Genomic DNA, 27,988 nt, shown 5'->3' with positions numbered 1-27,988 from the left:
GAGCACCAGACCGTTCACACCAAGGAGAGGCCCTTCAAGTGTAAATTGTGTTACAAGAGCCGTTCTGCAACGTAGAACTGCCTCTGACATTGGTGGTTAGACTCAGGTGGTTAGTCTTTGAGCTCCCTCCTGGACCTCTAGCCATTGTTTGGGTGTTGTTGGGATTGTGTGCTGTGTTATGGGCTTTAAAAGAGTATTAAAAATGAGATATAATTGATATTCATGCTCCACGAGGTGAGGTAAGATTAGAGCAATTATGATAGATGTGCGGCAGAAGAGGTGGGACTCAGAACCCAAGGGCCAGCATTTATATGCCCACCAAAGAAAGGTCGGTGGACCAAGATTCATGGGTCTGATTATGAAGGAAGAGGTGGTGGTTGCGTTTAGGACATTGTACATCGAACTCGTCGTTATGTCTGGTTGGCAAGCATGCAAATGGTTTGTGTACAGAGTGTATGGTTAATGAAGCAGTGATGCATGTGTTGATGGATTGTTGTAAGTACAGGGCTCTTTTTATTTTCTTAGTAGTACAGGATTAGATAGGAGGGTTTAGTTTCTCTTAATCTTAATGTTTGGTTCTTTATTCATTTAGTCTATTCCTTTAGCTGTGCTTGACTACACACTCCAATACAGTAGAGGCAGCATGCACCTCTAACGTTGGAGGACTGCCATAATATTATAGAAGAAGTAAACGGAAGTCAAGTGACCAAAAACAAATTCCACGTTAGCGTTATTGTTTAGACGTTTATTAACACCCTTGACTAAAAAAAATATTAATTGAACTACACCGCATTACTTACATACCTCAGGTAGTGTTTTATTCGCGTTGGAGATGGGACTTGGTTGATAGATGTTATCTAGGTAACGCTAGCTAGCTGCTTAGCTAACAATGGCTAACTGTATGGTTTTTCACACACAAATAGCCTCCGTCATGGAGGTTCTAGCTAATGCAGCCGTGGCAGAAATCTGTAAACTCGTAGACGACGACTATGCAGTGTTTCGTTTGGAAATAACTCAAAGCCAGAAAGAAAACAGGGCATTGCGGAGGAAACTACAGCTACTGGAACTGAAGGTATCACGGGAGCGCGCAGAGAGGACAATACGAGATCGCGTCCTCACCAGTCGTCCCAGTAGTGTCAAAGTCGTCGACCGATACAGAGGAATGGCAAGAGGTACATTTAGCAGAAGGCTGAGGCTGCTCCGCCTGTCGACGTTCATATCTCAGTGCCTGTCGCCCCGTTCCCTTCTGCACGTGTGTTAATCAGAATTGGGTCTTGTTAAGCAGGATAGTAACACTTGCGCGAAGACACTATCATATTCTAATCAGATTCTTGATTTACTGCATTTCCTATTATCTACTCAATGAAAACAATGTGATGCATGTTACATAATAATACATATATCAATAAATAGTATATCAAGAATTAGATTAATTATCTTACATCCTTGTAAATTCTAGACCGTGATAAATATACCGTTGAGCATTGACAGTAGCTAACCTACGCCTATTTTCTCCCAATCTCACACTCAGGTGGACATCTCACTGGAGGCCACAGGAGCTTTGTGAAGGCAGCGGGACACAATACATGGAGCGATGGCCAACCAATCACTGTTGATGAGGGGAGTGGAACCTCAATTCAGAACATTATTGTGATAGAGGTCAGTGTAATAGAGAGCAATATTGAAGGCTTTTTTTGTAGGCACTAACGGCAAAACTTATGGGGATTTAAAACATTTTTTTTTAAATAAATGCCGAAAATAAGGTCTGGTAAACGCAGGCTTAGGAGATCTTATACGTTGTGTTCTATGAAAATCTCATCAGGCGTGCGTTCGTAGACTGACAAAGTTTTGTCAGGTTTAGCCTTTATCATGTACAGTCGTGGCCAAAAGTTGAGAATGACACATTCATTTTCACAAAGTTTGCTGCTTCAGTGTCTTTAGATATTTTTGTCAGATGTACGTAGAGCTACGTAGAAAGCTAAAAAAGCTAACTAGAATGTTGGCGTACTGTTGCTTAGACTAGTTTACGTAGTCGGCGTAGAGATGTGTAAAAAAAAAAAAAAAAAAAGTCGGACTTATGTTGTAGTTACATTTTTATGACCGTTAGGGACTCGTTAGCAACTTGCATATTTTGAGCACATAAAGGCTTCATAATATCAGTCAGTTAACATTACATTTATCTCATAGAACAAAACCTATAAGATCTCCGAAGCCTTGTGTTAACCTCAGGTCTTACTTTTGGCGTATACCCCAAACCTGATGATTTCCCCCCAGATGAATGCCCAACGAACCAGAGGTACAAAATGCTAACTCATTTCATTTTTTTTGGTCTACAAGCTGGCGAACTCAATAGTATTGCATAAAAAACGCAGTCTCTTCAGTTACTTGTTAATCTTTTTAACTGATGCGAAGTGAGATTTCACTTGGAACTAACTTCAACTATAAACAATGTTTACTCTCTCTCCCTTACGTTCATGTAGGCTATTTTTGTTTTGATTTCATCAGAAGCTCTATTATCCCATGTGTGCTGTTATTCATTCATCTGTGTTGGATGCGGTCTCTTACGATATGCAAATGTGAGTTGCGGTTGTTTTTTTTCCAGTGGAGAAAAAAAAATGCTATTTGTTGATTATTAGGAGTACAGTAATACTTCTGGCATTTCTGGAAAGCTCATTCTCTCTTTTTAAGGAAACCAGTGTTATTTACCCCCTTGACAGTTATGATGGGGAGATAATCAGCGCTGTAAATTGTTTAACCTGTAGCCAAGGCTTTATAGTATATGGTTAAGTATGGCTGGCATTGGTTACAATATGCCACAATGTCAATGTTGCCAGCTAAGGTATAAGAGCGGATAGTAGACCTAGATGTACAAGGTTATCTGAATGTGCACATGATGGAAGTTAGACGTCGCCTAAATATTCATTATTTAATAGAAAATAATGCACTGACTTACGTGACTAAAATGGCTGTGAATAAGGAAGTGGAAGCTATTATGTGCATGATGGAAAATAAGTTAGCGGTTTGTATGAACTGTTCAGTAAAATAAAAACTACAATGATTAAAATGATTGTGACTATAACTAGACTGAAATTGTCCAGAGTTGTAGTCAACTGATAATAACTAAAACTAAGAAGGATGAAATTACTAAAATGGGTATTTTAGTCATAAAAACTCAATCTAAAATGGGTGACAAAATTAACACTGCAACCATCGATCTCTGTGCTCCCCAAAGAGTCATCCTCCAGGCAAGTAGGTTAGCCTAGATGTTTGACGAAATCACAATTTCAGTAGTTCATCAAAGTAGATAAGCCATACTTTTAAGACTGCTAAATAAAAATGTTCAATCAATTAATGTATTGTCATGTAGAGATACCTGAGCAACTGCATTCTCTCTCATGTCTCTCTATCGCTCTTCCTCTCCATGTCTGTCTGCCAGCCCCACTGGCAAGAACCAATGAGAACAGGCAGATGAAGATGCAATTGATTCTGGTCATTGTAGTTAATTACCACATTTTCTGTGCTTAACTATGATGAGTTGGGCAACATATCCCAGAGAGAGATCTCTCAAGAAAAACGGCACAAACGGCGCCTTGAGAGCAACAACAAACCAACATCAAACTAAATGGAATTCAAATAATTGAGTCCATCAATTAGTTATTTAAAAACCAACATTTCGGTAAATAACTCAGCATCACAACAAGCTCTTATTCAATCGGAATAAATGATGACCAAACTACTGAGATTTACCAATTAGAAACAATTTGAATATCAAACTCACAAAAATGATAATTATACAATTACTAATTGTGATGGTAATTGTGATTGTAGCCATTTGGAGAAACAGGGGGGAAAAAATAATTATGACGGTGATACCACCACACAAAATATAATTGAAAAGCCCAGAATGTCCTCTCAAAGGTAAAACAGGACCTGACACAGGCATGTATGGCCTTAATTAGAGATACAGATCAAAAAGGAATGTCCATTAGAGAGGGCAAATGAATTGCTGAGTCTCAGGAGGATAGGGGAGCTTGTGAGACTTCTCTACGACGTTGTTATCCAATTCAAGTCATGTACCAATAATAAGCTCCTCTCTTCTTGTCAGTCTGTAGATGCAGATGCTGCAGGGCCCGGAGGATCGCCTCTGGTCAAGCAGGAAAAGTCTGAAGGAGAGGAGGACATACGGCACAACAGAGAAATCCAAACTGGAGTGCCCCCTATAACCACGGAGGACAACACCACCGCTCCAGCGCAGCCCAGGACCCAACGCAGCATCACGGAGGTCAGTGGAACGCCGAACGCCGTCCTCAAGTCAGAGACAGACACAAAGACTTTAACTGTAACACACAGGCTCTTACACACAGGATTTGACCACAGATCAGACCCAGAGAGACTGGGGCTGGGGAGAATGGGCTGTCCTCCTGCTCCCAGCTCAGAGTACTTACCAGTATTTCACCAGACCCAGAGGACGGTTCATTCCCGTGGAGATGGTGAAGGTGACACATTAGACACGGGCAGTGATGATCTGTCTTGTTCTTACGCTACAGAGATGGAACCTGGCAACATATCCTTGGGTTTAGAGACACAGACTGATCTGTCTAGAGGGGACTGGAACCGGTACAGTAGTAGTGTATACTCTGAAGGGTGCCTAGATAAGAAAGGGGAGGGTCTGGTCGTAGATGTGAAAGTGGAGGGCGATGTTCCTCCCACATGGAATGCAGATAGTCACCTAGGAGATGGACACTCACAGGGCAGAGAATTCTTAGATTACAGGGGAAGCTTAGAGACAAATCCAAATGTCGCAACCCACTCCCCTTTACACGCGTTCAGGGATCGCGACCCAGTGTCCACGTCGATGGGGCTTTCTGATTCACACGGCCCCGTCCTTTTCGATCAGGTATTGAACTCAAACGACCAAAGGGCAAAGGTTCAGGGAGGAGAAACATCAGGCAATACTAAAGAGAAACGGTTCCTCTGCATGTTCTGTAACAAAGGCTTCAGCTGCCCCCAGAAGGTGGAGAGGCACCAGAGGATCCACACAGGTGAGAAACCCTACAGCTGCCCCCAGTGTGAGAAAAGGTTCTCCCGCCAGGACCACTTGAAGTTGCACCAGAAGGTCCACACAGGGGAGAAACCCTATAGCTGCCCCCAGTGTCACATGCGCTTTACCCAGGCTGGCAACCTGAAGATGCACCTGAAGGTCCACACAGGAGAGAGGCCATTCGCCTGTATGCACTGCGGGAAGAAGTTCTCAGAGAGGAGATACCTCAGGATACACCAGCAGAAAAACCATTCCACTCTAACATAGAAAGTAACCATTCCACTCGATAGCTTCTGGCATTTAGATCAAACCCTGCATTAAAGACAAAGATTAATTTACATTGTTGTCAACAGAAATTATGCATTTGGAATAATCAGAGTAACATATTTCAGTGTTGAATATTCCTGGGTAGAATATTGCATCCAGACATTGTGATATACACTGAATGTATAAAACATTAGGAACACCTTCTCTTTCTATGACAGACTGACCAGGTGAATCCAGGTGAAAGCCATGATCCCTTATTGATGTCACCTGTTAAATCAACTTCAGTCTGTAAATGAAGGGGAGGCGGCAGGTTAAAGAAGGATTTTAAAGCCTTGAGACAATTGAGACATGGATAGTGTATGTGTGCCATTTAGAGGGTGACTGGGCAGGACAGACTAAAGTGCCTTTGAATGGGGTATGGTAGTAGGTGCCAGGCGTACTGGTTTGAGTGTGTCAAGAACTGCAATGCTGCTGGGTGTTTCACTCAACAGTTTCCTGTGTGTATCAAGAATGGTCCACCACCCAAAGGACATCCAGCCAACTTGACGCAACTTTGGAAGCATTGGAGTCAACATGGGCCAGCATCCCTGTGGAACACTTTCAACACCTTGTAGAGTCCTTGTCCTGACGAATTGAGGCTGTTCTGAGGGCAAAAGGGGGTGCAACCCAGTATTAGGAAGGTGTTCCTTATGTTTTGCCCACTCAGTGTATAAGGCACATCCACACCTGAAAAGTCTCTTTCATATTGTGTTTATACTGTGTAGGATATATGATGTTCAAAAATGAACCCAGAACACTTTTAATGAGAAAATGAATAGTTTATCAAGTTCATGCAGATTTCTTTGATGTGTATGTGTGGTTTTCATATGGTATATTTAACACGTGTTTATGTTTAAAGAAGTGTGCACTATTCCGAAGTCATTTCAATGCACTTTTATGACTTTATGGCTTATTTGAGCTCTGCTAGCATTGCCATTGAGGAACTGAAGCAAGCACACTTGCAGTTTTTTGTTTGGAACACAGCCCTGCGTCCCCAACATCACACAATTGGAGACCTTGGGACTATAAAGGTTCTCACATTTTGGTCAAAAATGTGTTATTCACAGTTGCTCTCCAGGTGGTCCTTCACATGTGTGATGTCAGATTTGTGATAAAGACAATTGACGATGATAAAAGAAAAAGTGATATCTACGCAAACATCTTTGAATCACACAATGATGTGCTGTCAATAAAACATGATTGTATGTATGATGATTCACTTATTGAGTCATGAAAGACACCACAAAACAGTTCTGAGATCTGGGATTTATGAAAAATAATCCAAACATTTTGCAGATAGAACCTTATAGGGCCAAGTCCTTGATTATTCATATCATAGGTTCTGGGCCTCTTTTTCAATTACTTACTTAGGCTTTTTCAGAAGAATGGCCATAATTGAAGCTGTTTACAAATAAATACAGGTGCCTTAGAGCATGTTTAACTTCGGGATCGGTGTCCCGTCTACGGGACGATTGAGCTAACGTAGGCTCATGAGATTAGCATGAGATTGTAAGTAACAAAATTTCCCCAGGACATAGACATATCTGATATTGTCAGAAAGCTTAAATTCTTGTTAATCTAACTGCACTGTCCAATTCACAGTAGCTATTACAGTGAAAGAATTCCATGCTATTGTTTGAGAGTGCACAATTTTGAACAAACTTATTAATTAACAAATTAGGCACATTTGGGCAGACTTGATACAACATTTTGAACAGAAGTGCAATGTTTCATTGGATCAGTCTAAACCTTTGCACATACACTGCTGCAATCTAGTGGCCAAAATCTAAATTGCACCTGGGCTTGACAAATACATTATGGCCTTTGTCTTGCATTTCAAAGATGATGGTACAAAAAAATACAAAATAACGTTGTTTTTATTTGTATTTTCTTTTACCAGATCTATTGTGTTATATTCCTTTAACATTTCCACAAACGTCAAAGTGTTTCCTTCCAAATGGTACCAAGAATATGCATATCCTTGCTTCAGGCAGTTAGATTTGGGTATGTCATTTTAGGTGAAAATTGAAAAAGAAAAGGGTGGATCTTTAAGAGGTTGTTAAGGCCCATTCGAGAGCATTGTTGTTTTTCAATACGAAAACATCCATGGAAGGGGTATTTCACAAAAATTGCAAAGTTACGTAATGTATTGGTAACTAGCAAGTAGTTTGACTGTGGGTGTCAGAGACCCAGAAAACATATCAGTTTCTCCTCCAGAGCTAAGCTTTAGCTGTTGCTCGTTCTCCATAGGATATGGTGTATTTGTCACTTTAGTAAACTATCGCTTTAACAAAATGTGTGATGAACATGAATTCATATATTGATGTGATTAGAAAGAAGGAAGGATATTCTCTTTATTTAGTCTTTTCAATTTAAATAATTGTAACATGCTATGCCTGATAGAACCGTCTGGCTGAACCCAGATTGGCCTTTCAGAGCCATAAGGTTCTATCTGTGAATGAATCCCCCTGCCCCAAAAAACTGATTTGCAAATGTCTCAAGATTTTTATACCCTGCACTTCAGGTACCTTTTTAAAGTGAGGACATTATTGGGCTATGAAAGAAGAATTCATTACAAAACAGTTCTGAGATCTGGGATGAGAACTTTGATGCTCAAAATCTCAGAACTTTGCTTTGCGCAGATAGAACTTTAAACTCCCAAGGTCACGAATTACTGTTGCTGTTTACGTAATCTCACATTTTTCCATTATAAATCACAATCTGGGTCAGGTGGGCATCATTTGACAGTTTATTCTATTGTCAACATGACTAGCTAATACAGTGGTAGGCTTTCAAAAGGGACTTCAGACAGACTGTCATTTTGGTGCACATAGAATGGAGTCATGAGTGTATTCAAGTGCGTGTTCCGCGGCTAATGTTCTTCAGGACAACCCGGGGTATAACGCATGTCATCTTGTAACTGTGGATCAAACATAGCGATCATAAACGTTGATACTGTAAATGACGTTTTCAAATATGGAAATGTGAAGTGCACATTTGAACTCACAGGTGTGTGGTTTGCTCGTATGACATCAGTGGTAGTTATAATCCTCAACGTCTCATCTTTCTGAACACATTGACTCAATTTCCAACATTCCCCTCACTCAGACAACAACAAATGTGCTAATGTCGCCCAATTAACAGGAGGGATGGGGACATCTTGTTGCGCAGTGCTCAAGTTTATAACGGATGTCAGTCAAATCTCATACAGTGATGGAAAGCGGAGCTCTGACGTCATGTATAGCATGTTACTGTACAGCCACTGCATTCCAATTTAGGCCCTTATCAATGACAAAATCTTGTAGTTTCAACCCGTACACGGAATGACGGGCTGTGAGTGTAAAGGGTTAATAAACACAAAATGGGACTTTCATTGAGACTCTCTCTTTAGTATACATCACATCTGATCTCACCCTATTCTGCAAACACCTGACAGCGCTTTATAACCAATATACACTTACTAAGTATACCTACACATACCCACACACTAACAAACACCTACTGTACACATCAAAATAGTTTAGTCAGGTTTGTCTTTTTTTTTTTTTTTACTTATCATAGCTGACTTGTTTTTACCCACATCATATTTATGTACACCATGATGGGTTTAACCATTTTTTTATTTTTTATTTTTTTATTTCTCCTTTATTTAACCAGGTAGGCAAGTTGAGAACAAGTTCTCATTTACAATTGCGACCTGGCCAAGATAAAGCAAGCAGTTTGACACATACAACAACACAGAGTTACACATGGAGTAAAACAAACATACAGTCAATAATATAGTAGAAAAACAAGTCTATATACAAAGTGAGCAAATGAGGTGAGATAAGGGAGGTAAAGGCAAAAAAGGCCATGGTGGTGAAGTAAATACAATATAGCAAGTAAACACTGGAATGGTAGATTTGCAGTGGAAGAAAGTGCAAAGTAGAAATAGAAATAATGGGGTGCAAAGGAGCAAAATAAATAAATACAGTAGGGGAAGAGGTAGTTGTTTGGGATACATTATAGATGGGCTATGTACAGGTGCAGTAATCTGTGAGCTGCTCTGACAGCTGGTGCTTAAAGCTAGTGAGGGAGATGTGTTTCCAGTTTTAGAGATTTTTGTAGTTCGTTCCAGTCATTGGTAGCAGAGAACTGGAAGGAGAGGCGGCCAAAGGAGGAATTGGCTTTGGGGGTGACCAGAGAGATATACCTGCTGGCGCGCGTGCTACAGGTGGGTGCTGCTATGGTGACCAGCGAGCTGAGATAAGGGGGGACTTTACCTAGCAGGGTCTTGTAGATGACCTGGAGCCAGTGGGTTTGGTGACGAGTATGAAGCGAGGGCCAGCCAATGAGAGCGTACAGGTCGCAGTGGTGGGTAGTATATGGGGCTTTGGTGACAAAACGGATGGCACTGTGATAGACTGCATCCAGTTTATTGAGTAGGGTATTGGAGGCTATTTTGTAAATGACATCGTCGAAGTCAAGGATCGGTAGGATGGTCAGTTTTACAAGGGTATGTTTGGCAGCATGAGTGAAAGATGCTTTGTTGCGAAGTAGGACGCCAATTCTAGATTTAACTTTGGATTGGAGACGTGAGTCTGGAAGGAGTGAATGAAGTCATTCTGTCATTCTGTAACTACAGTGGGGATGGGTAAACACACCATGTTGAAAGTCCATGCCTTTCAATCGTCAAACCATCAATGCTGCATTATGTACATTTTTGGGCGACCCCCACCAAATTCACATAGAAATGAGTTATAGATCTGTAATTCTTATTTAAACAAGTCTAAGAAGCGGTAGATCTGTTCTATGTGCGCTATTTCTATGCTTAGCGTTCTTAAGTTTAGTTTTTGCGTCTTTTAACTTTCGGTTTTGTACACCAGCTGAAAATACTTTTTGGTTATTGACAAGATATTTCACAGCGGTTTAGATGGTACAATGATTCTCTACATTTAGATAGGGTTGGGCGGTATCCAGATTTTCATATTGTCATACTGTCCTTCTCTCAACCCAGGAAACAAACAAAAAAAGCCCATTGGGTGTCTATTACCAGAATGCTCACAAAATTGTCACAATTAATAGCGAATTTCCATGGAGGCTGATAGCTAAATGTGCTAACAAGCGCAAACGAAAATAAACGAATTGAAAATACAGGCAATCCAGCTTCTAAAGTTAAACATATATAGGTAGGAGCTACCGAATGGAATATTTGGTGAGTTTGGACATTTACAAGCAAATTTGAATGAGAGACATTGTGCAAATGAACCAAGTTTTGATACATGCAGTACTGGCACTCAAGCAGCATGTCTACAACTGTGTGTGTGTGTGGAGTCTGTAGTCGCTTGGGCAACGGGACTGCCTGCTATGAGAAGAGAAAAATGCAAGGAAATCAAGATAAGTGGCAGCTGTACAAATAACTAATCCAAATGACGTTGACTTCTCAAACACGACAGAAAGCTAACACAATATGATGCCCCACCACCTTGTTAAAACAGACACTGCCTTAGCAAGTTAAACTAGGGGTCGTGTTAACGCATAATTCAATGTTTTTTTTACGCAGGAAAAAAATAACGCATAATAATTATCTTGCTGACTTTTAATATAAAACGCGACCCCTGTCAATACACTGCTGGACTTAACTGCTCCCGCTTTCTCCTGTTGTGCTATTTACAAACAAGCATGTGACTGGCTCAACTGTGCAGGGGACCTAAGCTTCGTGTTGATGCCATGTTTCATGAGCTGAAATAAAAGATCACTGAAATGTTTCATATGCACAAAAAAACGTAATTCTCTCAAATGTCGTGCATACATTTCTTTACATCCCTGTTAGTGAGCATTTCTCCTTTGCCAAGATAATCCATCCACCTGACAGGTGTGGCAAATCAAGAAGATGATTAAACAGCATGTTCATTACACAGGTGCACCTTGTGCTGGGGACAAAATGCCACTCTTAAATGTGATTGCAGGAATGTCCATTAGAGCTGTTGCCAGAGAATTTAATGTTCATTTCTCTACTATCAGCTCACCTCCATTTTAGAAAATTGGGCACTACGTCCAACCGGCCTCACAACCGCAGACCATGTGTAACCACGCCAGCCCAGGACCTCCACATCTGGCTTCTTCACCTGAGGGATTGTCTGAGACCAGCCACCTGGACAACTGATGAAACTGCGTTTGCATCAGTGTTTCTGCAAAAACTGTCAGAAACCGTCTCAGGGAAGCTCATCTGCGTGCTCATCGTCCTCACCAGGGTCTTGACCTGACTGCAGTTCGGCATTATAACCTACTTCAGTGGGCAAATGCTCACCTTTGATGGCCACTGGCACGCTGGAGAAGTTTGCTCTTCACGAATGAATCCCGGTTTTAACTGTACTGGGCAGATGGCGTCGTGTGGGCGGGCGGTTTGCTGATGTCAACGTTCTGAACAGAGTGCCTCATGATGGCGATGGGGTTATGGTAGGGGCAGGCATAAGCTACATACAATGAACACAATTGCATTTTATCAATGGCAGTTTGAATGCACAGAGATGCCGTGACGAGATTCTGAGGCCCATTGTCGTGCCATTCATCCGCCTCCATCACCTCATGTTTCAGCATGATAATGCACAACCCCATGTCGCAAGGATCTGTACACAATTCCTGTTCTTTCCCAGTTCTTCCATGGCCTGCATACTCACCAGACATGTCACCCATTGAGCATGTTTGTGATGCTCTGGATCAACGTGTATGAAAGTGTGTTCCAGTTCCCGCCAATATCCAGCAACTTTGCACAGCCATTGAAGAAGAGTGGGACAACATTACATAGGCCACAATCAACAGCCTGATCAACTCTATGTGAAAGAGATGTCACGCTGCACGAGGCAATTGGTGGTCACACCAGATATTGACTGGTTTTCTTATCCATGCCCCTACTTGTTTTTAAGGTATCTCTGACTAACATATGCATATCTGTATTCCCAGTCATGTGAAATCCATAGATTAGGGCTGAATGAATTTATTTCAATTGACTGATTTCCTTATATGAACTGTAACAATGTAAAATCTTTGAAATTGCTCCATGTAGCGTTTTTATATTTTTGTTCAGTGTACATTTGTATAGTATCAAATCAACTAACATGTTTGCATAGTGTCATATCAACTAGCATGTTTGTATAGTACTCATAGCAATCCCTCATTGCCCAATCACAAGATGCTCCATAGCAGGGTGCTCATAGCATATTTCTTGATCCAACATCCTCTCACTCTGTATCTCTTACAGTCAGTAGACATGGAGGATGGGAAGCCTGATCTTCTGCTGGTCAAAGAGGAGACAATAGAAGACGGACCAGAAAACATTGATCTGCTGAGTGGAGTAAAGATGAGGGAGCAAGGTAAGGGAGAAATACATGTAGCCTACATACAGTAATAGATCTTCAATGGGAATAGTGATGCACCTGGCTATTATTTTCATTTATTTTTTCTTGATTCATAAAATGAAGTTAATACCACATGTTTACATACAAAAACACACATTATAATGTATGAACATGACCAGGGCCTGATTTCCCTATAGCGATGGAACTTAGGCTTACAAGTTTTTTTTACAGATGCATCTTTTTTACAATGTCCTAAAATGTAACATGCGTTCCCCAAAACCCCACGCAGAGAGAACGTTCGCTAAGTGCGAACGCATGTGTCGATACTGATAGGATCGAAAGAAAGGCAGCGCTGCTGTCGGATCAGCGGTCTCCCTTTCCAATCTTACCTTAACATTTGAATTATTCCACAATACTGACGACGGATCAGCTCCTAGAGATAGCCTCACCTATGGCTACAAATATTGAGGTGGCTTATTCTAATGCTTTCCCTATAATAATGTACTAGATCAAGATTTGGAACATCGTTGCGCACATGTTACACATCATGAAATATATTGAGGCACAAATTACAGACAGTAGCATACAAATAGCTAAATAAAACTCAATTGAATTAACATTCAAAATACAGGTCTCTGTAGCCTATAGGCCTACTGTATTTCTTTTAATACAGTCATCTGGGTTTTCATTTGAAGCAGATCTTGCAGCAGATGTGGGAATTCTGGCTCCAAGGTCTACAAAAGTTGTCGGAAGTAAGAATCCAACGAGGCTACTTGCCATCGAGTTTCAAGGAAGTGCAGAGTTATGAGCTCCATCACTTCTCCGACGCTAGTACCTCAGGTTATGGAGAGTGCTCATACATCAGAACAAACAGAGCAGCAGGAAGAGACCCAGACTGGTGTGGAGTCACGGCTGCCAGCGAATGATGATACAGAAGCTGCTAATGGGACATCACAACAAGAGCCACGGAAAGGTGAGAGGGTCCGCAGGTTAACTGAAAAGGGCAGAGAACTGCGCGACGAAAGGTGGAGACAGCTCGAACATCGTTTCAGGGTCAGCTATGAGAAGTGGAAGCCTCTGGTAAAGGAAGCAAAACTGTCACTGACAGGCTGTTGCTCTGAAGACCTACTAGAAGACCTCTTAAACAAGATCAGCCATACCTCTACAGAGCTAAACCTTGTCTATGTAAATTTGCGTCAAATTGACATTCCCGACAACGATATATGCCGCAGAGTTGATACATGTAAAGCAGTTACAATGTCTATTATCAAGACTGTAAGGTGTCATTTAAAGGTCAGGGAAGAAGGTCAAAGTAACCAGATAGAGCTGCACTGGAAGGACAGCAATTCCTTGTGCATGTCTGAACTCTCACATAATTCAAGTCTCAACTATCAGCCCTCAAGCGCTTCCTCCCAGTCTCAAAGCAACTCAAAGGTCAACTCCAGACACTCAAGCGTGTCATCTGTTAAGAGACAAGAGGCTGCGGCGGAAGTTGCTGCTAACCAAGCAGCTTTAGAAGTAATGGTTAAGCAAGAACGCCAACTAGAAGAGCTTCAGAGACTCGAAGATGAAGATAAGAAGAGGACAGCGGAGCAAGAAGCTGAGGCTGTGAAACGCAGCTTAGAAGAAGCTAGGCTGCGAGTCAAGTTAGAGGTAGAAAATGCTGCCAGACGAAGGACGCTAGAAGACAAGCGTAGAGAGTTAGAGCGCCTAGAATTGCTCAAGAAACTAAATACTGCCAAGGCGCGGATGCAAGTGTATGAGCAAGATGAAAACTCAGAGGACGAGAAGAGAGAACTACTCTCTAACTGCAAATCTGTGAAAGAAGTCATGCACAGAAGTGGCTCATTTCACAGTCTCTCACCACAACATGTTGTGACAAGCACACAACATGAAGATAGCACCAAGACCATGTTCAGGTTACTAGCGGAATCAATCAGTGAAAGCCGCCTTCCCATACCAGAACCAGTGACATTCAATGGAGAACCACTCTCGTTCACTGACTGGTAGGTCTCTTTTCAGACTCTGATAGACAGAAAGAACATACCAGCAACTGAGAAGATATATTACTTAAGAAAATATGTCGGTGGGCCTGCCAAGAAAGCCATCGAAAGTTACTTTATGTTAGGAACAGAGTCAGCCTACCATGCTGTGTGGACCATTCTTGAAGAAAGGTACGGAAACAAATTCCTCATCGCCAAGTCCTTCAGAGATAAGCTCAATGCATGGCCTAAGATAGGATCCAAGGACAGTCTTGAACTTAGAGACCTTGTAGATTTTCTCCGCAGCTGTGAGGCTGCTATGTCTCAGAATAAGGGTCTGGAGGTGCTTAATGACTGTAATGAAAACCAAAAGATCCTCGCTAAATTTCCAGATTGGCTAACTTCAAGATGGAATAGAAAGGTCATAGACATCTTAGAAGAAACGGAAACCTTTCCCAGCTTCAGTCAGTTTGTGAAGTTTCTCACGAGAGAAGCCAAGATCACTTGCAATCCTGTAACCTCCCTTCACGCTTTGAAACCAAGCGAAGATGGAAAACCTAAGACGCCAAGGATTCAAAGCCCTGGAGCAAGGGTATTAGCAACTAACTCTGATGAGAAAGATACTGTCACTAGTTGTGTCTTCTGTGAGAAGTCAGGTCATAGCCTCCACAAATGTTGGAAGTTCATGGATAAGCCCACCGCAGAGCGACAGAAGTTTGTTCAAGAGAATAAATTGTGCTTCGGCTGTTTAAGGCCTGGGCATCGTTCGAAAGATTGTGATAACAGGAACACCTGTGACACGTGTCAGAGGAGGCATCCATCCTGCCTGCACGAAGATCGTACTAAAGAAAGGTCAAGGGACAGGAAGACAGAGCCCCCACAAGATAAGGGGACAAGTGCGTCAAGTGAGGCCATATCTAACAGAGTCGTAAGGGACATTAACAACACTCACACCTCCACAATCATTCCAGTATGGGTGTCAACCACAAGCGAGCCCGATCGTGAAGTTCTCGTGTATGCACTTCTTGACACCCAGAGCGACACCACCTTTATCCTTGAAGAGACAACAAAGGCTCTCAATACAAGGAAGGAGCCAGTACAACTGAAACTCTCTACAATGGCTTCAAGGAATACCATCGTGCCCAGCCAGAAGCTGTCTGGTTTGCAGGTTAGAGGGTTTTACCTGGAGAAGAAAATCCCTCGAGAGAGTTTATTCCCGCAAACAGAGATCATATTCCTACTCCAGAGACGGCAAGAGCATGGTCTCATCTTGAACACATTGCGGAGGAGATTGCTCCTCAACAGAGCTGTGATGTCGGTCTCTTAATTGGCTACAACTGCTCCCAGGCTCTCCTTCCAAGAGAAATTGTGTCTGGTAAGGGAAATCAGCCTTTTGCTCAGAGAACAGACCTTGGCTGGAGCATAGTCGGCTATGGAAACCCATGTATCGACTATGGCGACGCTATTGGAGTTAGTCATCAGGTTATCGTTAGACAGGTGATGCCAAGTCTTCAATCTTCTTCCAACCTCACAAATCAAGTACACTATGTTTGTAGAACACACGTAAGAGAGGTAATCACAGCACTGGACGTTATCAAGACGCTTGAATCCGACTTCAATGAGAGAGCTGCAGAAGAGGACCTCATATCTCAAGAGGATATCCGGTTCCTGACAAAAATGAAAGCGGGCATCAGACGCAAGGACAATGGACATTACGAGATGCCGCTGCCATTTAAGGAAGAAAGACCCAACCTGCCGAACAATAAAACATGTGCAGTTCACCGTCTCAAGTGCCTGGAAAGGAGGCTGAGGAGAGACAAGCAGTACTACAAGGACTACACAGCATTTATGGAAGAGACCATAGCACCGGTCCAGAGTTGATAAACACATTGCTGGGTGTCCTTTGTCGTTTTCGTAAGGGTCCAGTTGCAATCATGTGTGATGTAGAGCGCATGTTCCACCAGTTTCATGTGAAAGCAGAAGACCAAGATTATCTGCGGTTCCTTTGGTGAGAGAACGGAGATCTAGAGTCTCAACCCTCAGTGTATCGTATGAAGGTCCACTTGTTCGGCGCAGCATCATCTCCTGGTTGCGCCAACTATGGTCTCAAACATCTTGCTGCCGAAGGACGAGGAAGCTTCAGTGAGGAGTCTATCCAGTTCATAGAAAGGAACTTTTATGTTGATGATGGGTTGACGAGCGTATCGTCTGAAGCTGAAGCGGCCCAGCTGGTGAAAGAAGCAAGAGAGCTTTGCAGCATCGACAAACTTCGGTTGCACAAGTTTATCTCTAACAGCAAGGAAGTTATAGCCACAATTCCCAAGGAAGAATGTGCTGAGGGTGCCAAAGACCTGGATATGGCTCTGGGTGAACCACACATGGAGAGGGCACTTGGTGTACTGTGGTGTGTCGCATCAGACGAGTTCCAGTTTAGGGTAGTTGTTAAGGAACGTCCACTCATAAGAAGAGGCGTGTTGTCTACAGTAGCCTCTGTATATGATCCGCTTGGGTTTGTGGCACCCTTTGTCCTGGCAGGGAAGCAGATCTTGCAGCAGATGTGTCGTGACAAGATCGACTGGGATGACCCCATTCCAGATGACCTACGTTTCAAGTGGGAATTCTGGCTCCAAGGTCTACAAAAGTTGTCGGAAGTAAGAATCCAACGAGGCTACTTGCCATCAAGTTTCAAGGAAGTGCAGAGTTATGAGCTCCATCACTTCTCCGACGCTAGTACCTCAGGTTATGGAGAGTGCTCATACCTCAGAACAATCAGCACAGCAGGAGAAGTTCATTGCTCCCTAGTTATGGGGAAGTCGAGAGTCGCCCCTTCCAAGATTACGACCATACCACGACTGGAACTTTCAGCAGTGGTGGTAGCTGTTCGAACAAGTGACATGCTCAAAAGGGAGCTAGAGATACAAGGTCTACAGGAATACTTCTGGACAGACTCAAAGGTAGTTCTTGGCTACATCAACAATGAAGCCAGAAGATTCCACGTCTTTGTAGCTAACCGTATCCAACGCATTAAGCAAAGCACAGATCCCGAACAATGGAGATATGTGACCTCTGAAGAGAATCCTGCGGATCATGCTTCCAGAGGTCTCACATCAGAACAGCTCATGGCTTCCAACTGGTTCACAGGTCCAGACTTTCTTTGGCAAGAAGAACTTCCCAAAGGACAAGTCAAGGGGGGAGAGTTCGCAGACAATGACCCAGAGCTGCAGAAATCCCTGGTCCATGATACCCAGGCAAAGGAAGAAAGATCGTTACTAGATCACCTAAACAAGTTCTCAGACTGGGCAAGAGTGGTAAAAGCTATTGCCAGGCTCAAACGACGTGTCAAGGAAGCCATAGGCTTAAAATTGAGGTCTAGTGAAGCTACAAGCATAGAAGAAAGGAGAGAGGCAGAGCTCACCATTATAAGGATGGTTCAAGAAGCAGCCTTCTCCCATGAGATACACAACCTTAGGCACCACAAAGACATCAAGACCAAAGATAAAGCAAGCAAGTTGCATAAATTGAGTCAATTTCTGGATGAGCAAGGCATCCTCAGGGTGGGAGGTCGCTTGGCTCATGCAACTCTTCATTCCCACGTGAAGCATCCTGCAATCCTGCCAAGAGATAGCCACTTGTCAGTGCTGCTCGTCAAGCACTATCATGAAAGAGTACGACACCAAGGACGTGGAATAACGATCAATGAGCTGCGATCCAACGGTATATGGATCCTAGGATGCAGCAATGCTGTTTCCTCGCACATCTACAAATGTGTGAAATGCAGGAAATTCAGAAGATGTACAGAAGAGCAAAGGATGGCAGATCTTCCGAAGGAATGCATGGAGACCACGCCTCCCTTCACATACTGCGGGATGGACTGCTTTGGACCCTTCTATGCCAAGGACGGAGGAAGAGAGTTAAAGCGTTATGGGCTCCTACTCACTTGCATGGGCTCTCGAGCAGTTCACATTGAAATGCTTGATGACTTAACCACCGATGCCTTTATCAATGCCCTGCGTTCATTCATCGCCATACGTGGTAATGTTCGTCAAATCAGATGTGATCAAGGCAGCAACTTCATTGGCGCAGGCGCGAGTTTGTGGACGCCCGGAAGGAAATGGATCAAGAACGATTGAAGGAACTTGGATGCGAGTTTATCATGAACACCCCATCTTCAAGTCACATGGGTGGTGTTTGGGAAAGGCAAATCCGCACGATACGAAGTGTCTTGACATCCATTCTTGATCAGTCAGACGGAAGACTCGACAGCGCTTCTCTGCGTACCTTTCTCTATGAAGTCATGGCGATTTTAAATAGTAGGCCCCTAACTACGGAATATCTGAATGATCCATTAGGTCCAGAACCGCTCACACCAAATCACATCTTGACAATGAAGTCCACAATTCTCTTACCACCACCTGGACAGTTCATCAAGAAAGATCTTTATCTCCGCAAGAGATGGCGCAGAGTACAATTCTTAGCCAATGAATTCTGGGCAAGGTGGAAGAAAGAGTACCTCCAACACAGGCAGAAATGGAATAAAGACAGAAGAAACGCAAGTATTAATGACATTGTCATATTGCAAGATGATACTGCACCACGCAACCAGTGGAAATTGGCAAAGGTTACAGAAGTGTACCCGGGACAGGATGGCCGGGTGAAAAGATGTAAGTTACTGATCAGCGACTCAACCCTGGATGAGAGAGGTAAACGCATCACCAAACCCACCTATCTGGAGAGACCCATCCATAAGACAGTCACCCTCCTGGAAGCCGATCAAAAACCCTGCAGAGCCCTTTCACAGAAATCACAGGTGATTGGTGGGAGTGTAACTGACAGTTAATCTGTAAGTCTATGTCGTTGTTTTTTGTTTGAATTGTTTACGTGTTCGCTATACGGGGGAAATGATAAGACAGGTGGAACTACGTGGCTAACAACTGTTGTAACGGGGATCACTATCGTAGCAACACATCTTTGGGGGTGAAGGCTTTCCCGCGCGATGTTAGCTAAGCTTTCATGTTACCGGGTGTAGTTCGTAAAGGTGAAATGTGTATGTTAGGATGAAGCGGGAATTCATGCCAGGAATTGTGAAGTTTGATTTCCTCCCTTCTGTAATAAGCAGCCAATGAGGTATTTTTTCCTTTATTCGTGTGCTCAATCTGATACTGTTATAGCTCCGGCTAAACTGTTTATGTATGTAATTACTTCAGAGTTATACCAAGCTAATAAGTCACTGTTTATGTATGTAATTACTTCAGAGTTGTACCAAGCTAATAAGTCACTCATAAGAGAAGAAGGTGTAAGAGTGTGCTTAAACTCGTTCTTACTTAAGTGTGCTGCACCTATCATTGCTGGTTCAGTGACACACATTTTTAATCTAACATTAAGCACAGGAATTATCCCTAAGGTGTGGAAAGCAGCTTTTGTTCTGCCATTACATAAGGGAGGTGACGGTAGTGATTTGGATAACTATCGACCCATCTCTAGGCTCCCTTGTCTGGCAAAGATCCTAGAATCTATAGTCAACAAACAGTTACAGTCTTTTCTTTCTGCTAACAGTATTCTTAGCACCAATCAATCTGGTTTTAGATCTAAACACAGTACCACATCGGCCACTATGCTTGTTGTAAATAATATTGCAAATGCCTTAGATGATAGAAAGCACTGTGCTGCGTTGTTTGTAGATTTGTCAAAAGCTTTTGACACTGTAGACCATGCTATCCTTTTGAGTAAGCTGTCATCTATAGGAGTGGGCACGGATGCCTGCCGATGGTTTTATGACTATCTTAAAGATAGAACTCAGGCCGTCATGGTCGACGGGGTCAAGTCTGACTCCTTACAGTTACTTAAAGGGGTCCCTCAGGGTTCAATAATTGGCCCACTATTGTTCTCACTTTATATAAACAACATTGGTGATGATGTCAGATATTGTAAATTCCATTTATATGCAGATGACACAGTGATGTACTCTATTGCTCCAACAGCGGACCAAGCTTTAATGCAGTTGGAGTCTGATCTTAGGATACTACAGGGGTCTCTTTTACAGCTTAAACTTGTTTTAAACGCTAAGAAAACAAATGTCATGTTTTTTTTCTAGGTCTAAACTCTGTTAGAAACACTTTTGTAATCACTAGCTTGGATGGTACTCAAATCAAACAGGTCTCTGCATATAAATATTTAGGGGTATGGTTAGATGATAGGCTTTCTTTTAAAAAACATGTTACTGAATTGGGAAAAAAGCTCAAATTCAAGATAGGGTTCCTTTATAGAAACAGGGCTTGTCTGTCCTTTGTAAATAGAAAACAAATTGTGCAGGCTACTTTTATGTCCGTTTTAGATTATGGTGATATTATCTATATGCATGCATCGGCAAACACATTAAAACCACTGGATGCTATTTACCATTGTGCACTCAGGTTTATCACGGGTGATAGTTACAAAACTCATCACTGTATCCTTTATCAACATGTGGGTTGGGCCTCTCCATCTGTGAGGCGAGAGCAACATGCTCTCTTGTTTATTTATAAAGCGCTTCTTTTAAAACTACCTCCATATATATCATCATTAATTTCCACTAGATATACAAATTTTAAAACCAGATCACAGATGTGGATTACATTAGAGACTCCTGCGGTCTCCACAGAGTTGGGTAGGACTGCCTTTAGTTCCTTTGCGCCTTATTTATGGAACAAACTGCAGATCCAACTTAAGTTAGACACTCTGGTGTCCCTTGCCCATTTTAAAAATGTTATGGAGGATCAATATGATGTTATCTGTGATTGTTTCTGTTGAATTGTGTCTTTGTTTTGTATGTTTGAAATGTTCTTGTCTGTATGCCTAAAACTGTATATGTCAACATGTTTACACAGGGCACAGCTGTAAAAGAGATCCAGGTCTCAGTCTGTTTTCCCTGTTAAAATAAAGATTTAAAAAAAACAACAAAAAAAAACAACTGTATTTTCATTTACTTTATAGTTCTCAAGGAAGGTGATAATTCTGACTAAACTACAGAATAAAGCCGCCAGTTAAAATCAAGGAACGGTTGTGCTCGTGGTTACTGGAGGGAGCTACATTTATATCCTTCGCTTGTTATGCAAAGAAATGAGCAACTTTGTATTTGTAGTTTTGTAGTCACTGTCACATTCGTTCTGAAGTTATCGGCTGTCACAGAAAGACCGATAAACATCTTGATTCTGTGTATAAAGTGATGTGGGTGGGCAAAAAAGCATCTAACGACGTACTTCGCTGTTCTACATGTGGTCTGAGGCAGTCGTTAAATAACGAGCGTTTTCAAGAGCAACTTTAGTAATGATGGTTTTGGGAAACAGATTAACGATGCTCATACGAAGGTTCTAACGATGAACATAGCCTTAAGATGCTTTTGGGAAACCGGGCCCAGGTAACTAACTAAAAAAAAACTCTACATGTAAAGTTCTCTGACATGTTTTTATGTCATTTTCTAAACACTTCCTACAGGTGGTTGGCTGGAGGATAACAGAGAAGATTGGTCGGCCATCTTGGATTCCCAGACCCAGACGGGTGCAGCCAAGGGCCCAGTGGATAACATCACTGAGCAGGCCAGGACCAGAGGCGACATAGTGGAGGTCAGTGGATGGGACAGCATCTTCAACTCTGGACTGGGGAACAACACTGTTTACCACAACCAGAAACAGACAGTCGAACACAAAACAACAACCGAACATAGTCTCCATGACAACAGACTGGCTGAGACCAGGGCGAGGCGTAGATTTTGTCTGCGGGGACGGGGAGATGTCGGTATGCAGCGAGAGAGAACAGTCACAGACTCCGCAAGTGATGCTCCCTCCTGCTCCTATAGTTGTGATTCAGAGAGACTGACGACGCCTCAGGTTAACCCCCTAACAGGTGCTGCCTTCAGCCTGCCTTCTATAGGATCTATCAACTGGAACATGGACCCTGTGACAACACAGACACTCCCTGGCCTTCATCCTCCTCACACTCTCCTTATGTTAAACCAGACCTCGGACAATGCCAAAACACTAAATGGCTACACAAGCCCATTGACAAATGATGGTAATAGAGACGGAATCAGTAAAGGTGTCAGCACCAAAGAGAAGCGCTTCCCGTCTTCGTTCTGTGGGAAAGACTTCAGTTTCCCCGAACAGGGGGAGCTCCACCAGAGGATGCACACAGGGGGGAAACCTTTCGGCTGCCACCTGTGCCGGGTCAGTTTTTCAGACTCATCCAACCTGAAGAGGCACCTGAGGGTCCACACAGGGGAGAAACCATACAGCTGCCCCCAGTGTGAGAAGAGGTTCTCCCGCCAGCACAATATGAAGATGCACCTGAAGGTCCACACAAGATAGATGTCGTTCGCCTGCACCCACTGCAGGAAGAGGTTCTCAGAGAGGAGCTACCTGAGGACACAACAGAAAATGCACACAGCGCATGTATAGTAATATGTACAGTGCCTTCAGAAGGTTTTCACACCCCTTGATTTTTCCACATTTTGTTGTTACAACCTGAATTTAAAATTGATTACATTTAGATTTTTTGGTCACTGGCCTACACACAATATCCCATAATTTCAAAGTGTAATTATGTTTTTAGAAATGTTTACAAATTAATAAAAAATGAAAAGCTGAAATGTCTTGAGTAAGTATTCAACCCCTTTGTTATGGCAAGCCTAAATAAGGTCAGGAGTAAACATGTGCTTAACAAGTCTCGTAAATTTCATGGACTCACTCTGTATGCAGTGATAGTGTTTAACATAATTTTTGTTATGACCAACTCATCTCTGTACCCCACACATACAATTATCTTTAAGGTCCTTCAATCGAGCAGTGAATTTCAAACAGATTCAACCACAAAGACCAGGGAGGTTTTCCAATGCTTCGTAAAGAAGGGGGTAGATGGTTACAAATAAAAAAATCTGACATTGAATATCCCTTTGAGCATGGTGAAGTTATGAATTACACTTTGAATGATGTATCAATACACCTAGTTACTACAAAGATACAGGCGTCCTTCCTAACTCAGTTTCCGGAGAGGAAGTAAACCACTCAGGGATTTCACCATGAGGCCAATGGTGACTTTAAAATTGTTAGTTTAAAAGTTCTTATGGGTACCTGGGACGGTAGCGTCCCACCTGGCCAACATCCAGTGAAATTGCAGAGCGCGAAATTCAAAAATACTCAATTCAAATATTTAACATTCTTGAAAATATGTGTTATACATCAAAATAAATCTTAATGTCTTGTTAATCCAGCCGCCGTGTCAGATTTCAAAAAGGCTTTACGACGAAAGCAAATCATGCGATTATCTGAGGACAGCGCCCCGCATACAAAAGCATGAAAATCTTATTTCAACCAGGCAGGTGCGACACAAAAGTCAGAAATAGCGATATAAAAAATGCCTTACGTTTGATGATCTTCGTATGGTTTCACTCACAAGACTCCCAGTTACACAAATGTTTGTTTTGTTTGATAAAGTCCCTCTTTATATCCAAAAAACTCCTTTTTGTTGGCACGTTTTGTTCAGTAATCCAATGGCTCAAAGGCAGTCACAACAGGCAGACAAAAAATCCAAGTAGTAAAGTTCGTAGAAACATGTCAAACGATGTTTATAATCAATCCTCAGGTTGATTTTATCCTTAATAATCGATAATATTTCAACCGGACAATAGTGTTGTCAATATAAAAGAAAAACAAGAAAGGTACGCTCTCGGTCATGCGCAGGAAACAGGTCTGGCGACTTCCCAGGGTCCACTCACTCAAAGTGGTCTTACTCCCTCATTTTTCAGAATACAAGCCTAAAACAATTTCTAAAGACTGTTGACATCTAGTGGAAGCCATAGGAAGTGCAATTTCAGTCCTAAGTCAATGGATAATGTAATGGCATTCAAAAGAAAACTACAAACATAAAAAAATCCCACTTCCTGGATGGATTTCTCTCCGGTTTTCGCCTGCCATATACATTTACATTTACGTCATTTAGCAGACGCTCTTATCCAGAGCGACTTACAAATTGGTGCATTCACCTTATGATATCCAGTGGAACAACCACTGGATATCATAAATCCAGAACTAGACAGGTCTGGATTTTTTAAAATCCATATTCAAAAAAATTATTCCAAGGGTAAGACTCTACATCTAATGTGATTAGTCTTCAGACAAGATGCAGACCTTTTTTCATATTTTTAAATATCTCTTCGCAGTACATCTATATCTTTTTTTGGGGGGGAGGAAGGATTACTTTGTCCTATCCCAGGTATTCCTTAAAGAGGTGGGGTTTCAGGTGTCTCCGGAAGGTGGTGATTGACTCCGCTGTCCTGGCGTCGTGAGAGAGCTTGTTCCACCATTGTTGTGCCAGAGCAGCGAACAGTTTTGACTGGGCTGAGCGGGAACTGTGCTTCCGCAGAGGTAGGGAGGCGAGCAGGCCAGAGGTGGATGAACGCAGTGCCCTTCTTTGGGTGTAGGGACTGATCAGAGCCTGAAGGTACGGAGGTGACGTTCCCCTCACAGCTCCGTAGGCAAGCACCATGGTCTTGTAGCAGATGCGAGCTTCAACTGGAAGCCAGTGGAGTGTGCGGAGGAGCGGGGTGACGTGCGAGAACTTGGGAAGGTTTTACACCAGACAGGCTGTGGCGTTCTGGATGAGTTGTAAGGGTTTAATGGCACAGGCAGGGAGCCCCGCCAGCAGCGAGTTGCAGTAATCCAGACGGGAGATGACAAGTGCCTGGATTAGGACCTGTGCATGTTGTAGAACATGAACCTACAGGATCGGGTCACCGCCTTGATGTTAGCTGAGAACAACAGGGTGTTGTCCAGGGTCACGCCAAGGCTCTTAGCACTCTGGGAGGAGGACACAATGGAGTTGTCAACCGTGATGGTGAGATCATGGAACGGGCAGTCCTTCCCCGGGAGGAAGAGCAGCTCCGTCTTGCCGAGGTTCAGCTTGAGGTGGTGATCCGTCATCCACACTGATATATCTGCCAGACATGCAGAGATGCGATTCGCCACCTGGTTATCAGAAGGCGGAAAGGAGAAGATTGTGTGTCGTCTGCGTAGCAATGATATGAGAGACCATGTGAGGATATGACAGAGCCAAGTGACTTGGTGTATAGCGAGAATAGGAGAGGGCCTAGAACTGAGCCCTGGGGGACACCAGTGGTGAAAGCACGTGGTGCGGAGACGGATTCTCGCCACGCCACCTGGTAGGAGCGACCTGTCAGGTAGGACGCAATCCAAGAATGAGCCGCGCCGGAGATGCCCAACTCGGAGAGGGTGGAGAGGAGGATCTGATGGTTCACAGTATCAAGGCAGCAGATCGGTCTAGAAGGATGAGAGCAGAGGAGAGAGAGTTAGCTTTAGCAGTGCGGAGAGCCTCCGTGACACAGAGAAGAGCGGTCTCAGTTGAATGGCCAGTCTTGAAACCTGACTGATTTGGATCAAGAAGGTCATTCTGAGAGAGATAGCAAGAGAGCTGGCCAAGGACGGCACGCTCAAGCGTTTTGGAGAGAAAAGAAAGAAGGGATACTGGTCTGTAGTTGTTGACATCGGAGGGATCGAGTGTAGGTTTTTTGAGAAGGGGTGCAACTCTCGCTCTCTTGAAGACGGAAGGGACGTAGCCAGCGGTCAAGGATGAGTTGATGAGCGAGGTGAGGTAGGGGAGAAGGTCTCCGGAAATGGTCTGGAGAAGAGAGGAGGGGATCTGGTCAAGCGGGCAGGTTGTTGGGCGGCCGGCCGTCACAAGTCGCAAGATTTCATCTGGAGAGAGAGGGGAGAAAGAGGTCAAAGCATAGGGTAGGGCAACGTGAGCAGGACCAGCGGTATCGTTTGACTTAACAAACGAGGATCGAATGTCGTCAACCTTCTTTTCAAAATGGTTGACGAAGTCATCCGCAGAGAGGGAGGAGGGTGGGAGGGGGAGGAGGATTCAGGAGGGAGGAGAAGGTGGCCGGGAGGATAGGGGACATAGAGAGTCAAAGGATGCAGAAAGGGAGGAGAGGAGGGTTGAGGAAGCAGAATCAGGAGATTGGTTGGAGAAGGATTGAGCAGAGGGAAGAGATGATAGGATGGAAGAGGAGAGAGTAGCAGGAGAGAGAGAGCGAAGGTTGCGACGGCGCAATACCATCTGAGTAGGGGCAGAGTGAGTAGTGTTGGAGGAGAGCGAGAGGGAAAAGGATACAAGGTAGTGGTCGGAGACTTGGAGGGGAGTTGCAGTGAGATTAGTAGAAGAACAGCATCTAGTAAAGATGAGGTCAAGCGTATTGCCTGCCTTGTGAGTAGGGGGGGACGGTGAGAGGGTGAGGTCAAAAGAGGAGAGGAGTGGAAAGAAGGAGGCAAAGAGAAATGAGTCAAAGGTAGACGTAGGGAGGTTAAAGTCACCCAGAACTGTGAGGGGTGAGCCATCCTCAGGAAAGGAACTTATCAAGGCGTCAAGCTCATTGATGAACTCTCCAAGGGAACCTGGAGGGCGATCAATGGTAAGGATGTTAAGCTTGAATGGGCTAGTGACTGTGACAGCATGGAATTCAAAGGAGGAGATAGACAGATGGGTCAGGGGAGAAAGAGAGAATGTCCACTTGGGAGAGATGAGGATTCCAGTGCCACCACCCCACTGACCAGATGCTCTCGGGGTATGCGAGAACACGTGGTCAGACGAGGAGAGAGCAGTAGGAGCAGCAGTGTTTTCTGTGGTAATCCATGTTTCCGTCAGCGCCAAGAAGTCGAGGGACTGGAGGGTAGCATAGGCTGAGATGAACTCTGCCTTGTTGGCCGCAGATCGGCAGTTCCAGAGGCTGCCGGAGACCTGGAACTCCACGTGGGTCGTGCACGCTGGGACCACCAGGTTAGAGTGGCAGCGGCCACGCGGTGTGAAGCGTTTGTGTGGCCTGTGCAGAGAGGAGAGAACAGGGATAGGCAGACACATGGTTGACAGTCTACAGGAGAGGCTACGCTAATGCAAAGGAGATTGGAATGAACACTCAATGACACTCAAATATAACTTTCCAACTTCCACTTTAGAAATTATAATTGATGTAAACTACAGTGGTTCAATGTTACCAGGAATAGGCTGAAACTTAGTTTATTCAGCTAGATAACTTGGTACAGTATTCTTCCAGCTTCTTCCAGCTTCTTCCAGTGCACCGTGTCCTATGACGCCGTAGCTAACTAGCATGCTAGCATCCAATAACACATGGTTAGCACCAATACGTGGTTACAACAAACTACCAATGGATCATTCGTGTCCGTGTCTGGTACCTTTCATAACGCAGAAGCAATTAAATGTTGGCTAGCTAACACAAAGTCAGTCCTGCTAGTTACACAAGTGGACTACACATCTCG

The 27,988-nt window shown here is 43.4% G+C and overlaps 1 protein-coding gene across 3 annotated transcripts; it reads left to right on the top strand.

Moving 5' to 3' along the window:
• The first annotated feature begins 667 nt into the window (after nt 1-667).
• Nucleotides 668-23,171, top strand: LOC115201830 (zinc finger protein with KRAB and SCAN domains 1-like). Of its 3 annotated transcripts, XM_029765679.1 has the most exons (5): nt 668-1,172; nt 1,532-1,659; nt 4,106-4,282; nt 12,588-12,699; nt 22,137-23,171. In XM_029765679.1, exons 1-5 carry the CDS (start codon nt 890-892, stop codon nt 23,003-23,005), a joined length of 1,569 nt encoding a protein of 522 aa, XP_029621539.1. In that variant the 5' UTR covers nt 668-889; the 3' UTR covers nt 23,006-23,171. The 3 variants fall into 3 exon arrangements, with proteins under 3 accessions (XP_029621539.1, XP_029621538.1, XP_029621537.1); XM_029765678.1 differs by lacking the exons at nt 12,588-12,699; nt 22,137-23,171 and having other exon boundaries at nt 4,106-5,554; XM_029765677.1 differs by lacking the exons at nt 668-1,172; nt 1,532-1,659; nt 4,106-4,282; nt 22,137-23,171 and adding an exon at nt 13,383-19,199 and having other exon boundaries at nt 12,620-12,699.
• Nucleotides 23,172-27,988: the final 4,817 nt, after the last annotated feature.

This window comes from Salmo trutta, chromosome 11 (genome assembly GCF_901001165.1).
Source record: "Salmo trutta chromosome 11, fSalTru1.1, whole genome shotgun sequence".
Taxonomy (NCBI): domain Eukaryota; kingdom Metazoa; phylum Chordata; class Actinopteri; order Salmoniformes; family Salmonidae; genus Salmo; species Salmo trutta.
This window is presented reverse-complemented; position numbering and strand designations above follow the sequence as displayed.

Coding starts and splice junctions, on each gene's coding strand:
- LOC115201830 (XM_029765677.1), top strand. CDS start 16,718: ATGAAGGTCCACTTGTTCGGCGCAGCATCATCTCCTGGTTGCGCCAAC.